Raw genomic sequence first — 252 nt, 5'->3', positions numbered from 1 at the left:
CATCTGAATCTAAGGAGTGCTTAATTAGCAGGCCTCCTAAGTGTGCCATCATGGTGTGTAGAAGCCTACTACTTAGGCACACCGTAGGGTTTAGCTGTGTTGGACCAGTGCAGCTCCTAAAACATGCACGACACCACTGGTTAAGACTAAATTGTAAATCCACATCTATGGTTCTAGAATTTTATGCAAATACCAAAAATGTTTTTTAGTAAAAAGCCATGTTTTGTGCTTTCTCTTGTCCTTCTGTGTCTG

At 40.9% G+C, this 252-nt stretch overlaps 1 protein-coding gene across 1 annotated transcript in view; it reads left to right on the top strand.

Moving 5' to 3' along the window:
- Positions 1–31: 31 nt before the first annotated feature.
- LOC106510978 (uncharacterized) overlaps positions 32–252 on the top strand; it is a gene marked incomplete at its 3' end in the record, with an annotated part of 5,620 nt that continues 5,399 nt past the window's right edge. The window contains 1 exon segment of the mRNA XM_013999715.1: positions 32–251. Coding sequence (XP_013855169.1) covers positions 184–251 — 68 coding nt within the window.

Source organism: Austrofundulus limnaeus, unplaced genomic scaffold (genome assembly GCF_001266775.1).
Source record: "Austrofundulus limnaeus strain Quisiro unplaced genomic scaffold, Austrofundulus_limnaeus-1.0 Scaffold2425, whole genome shotgun sequence".
Classification (NCBI taxonomy): Eukaryota; Metazoa; Chordata; class Actinopteri; order Cyprinodontiformes; family Rivulidae; genus Austrofundulus; species Austrofundulus limnaeus.
The sequence above is the reverse complement of the archived record's forward strand: the minus strand, read 5'-3'. Positions and strand labels throughout refer to the sequence as shown.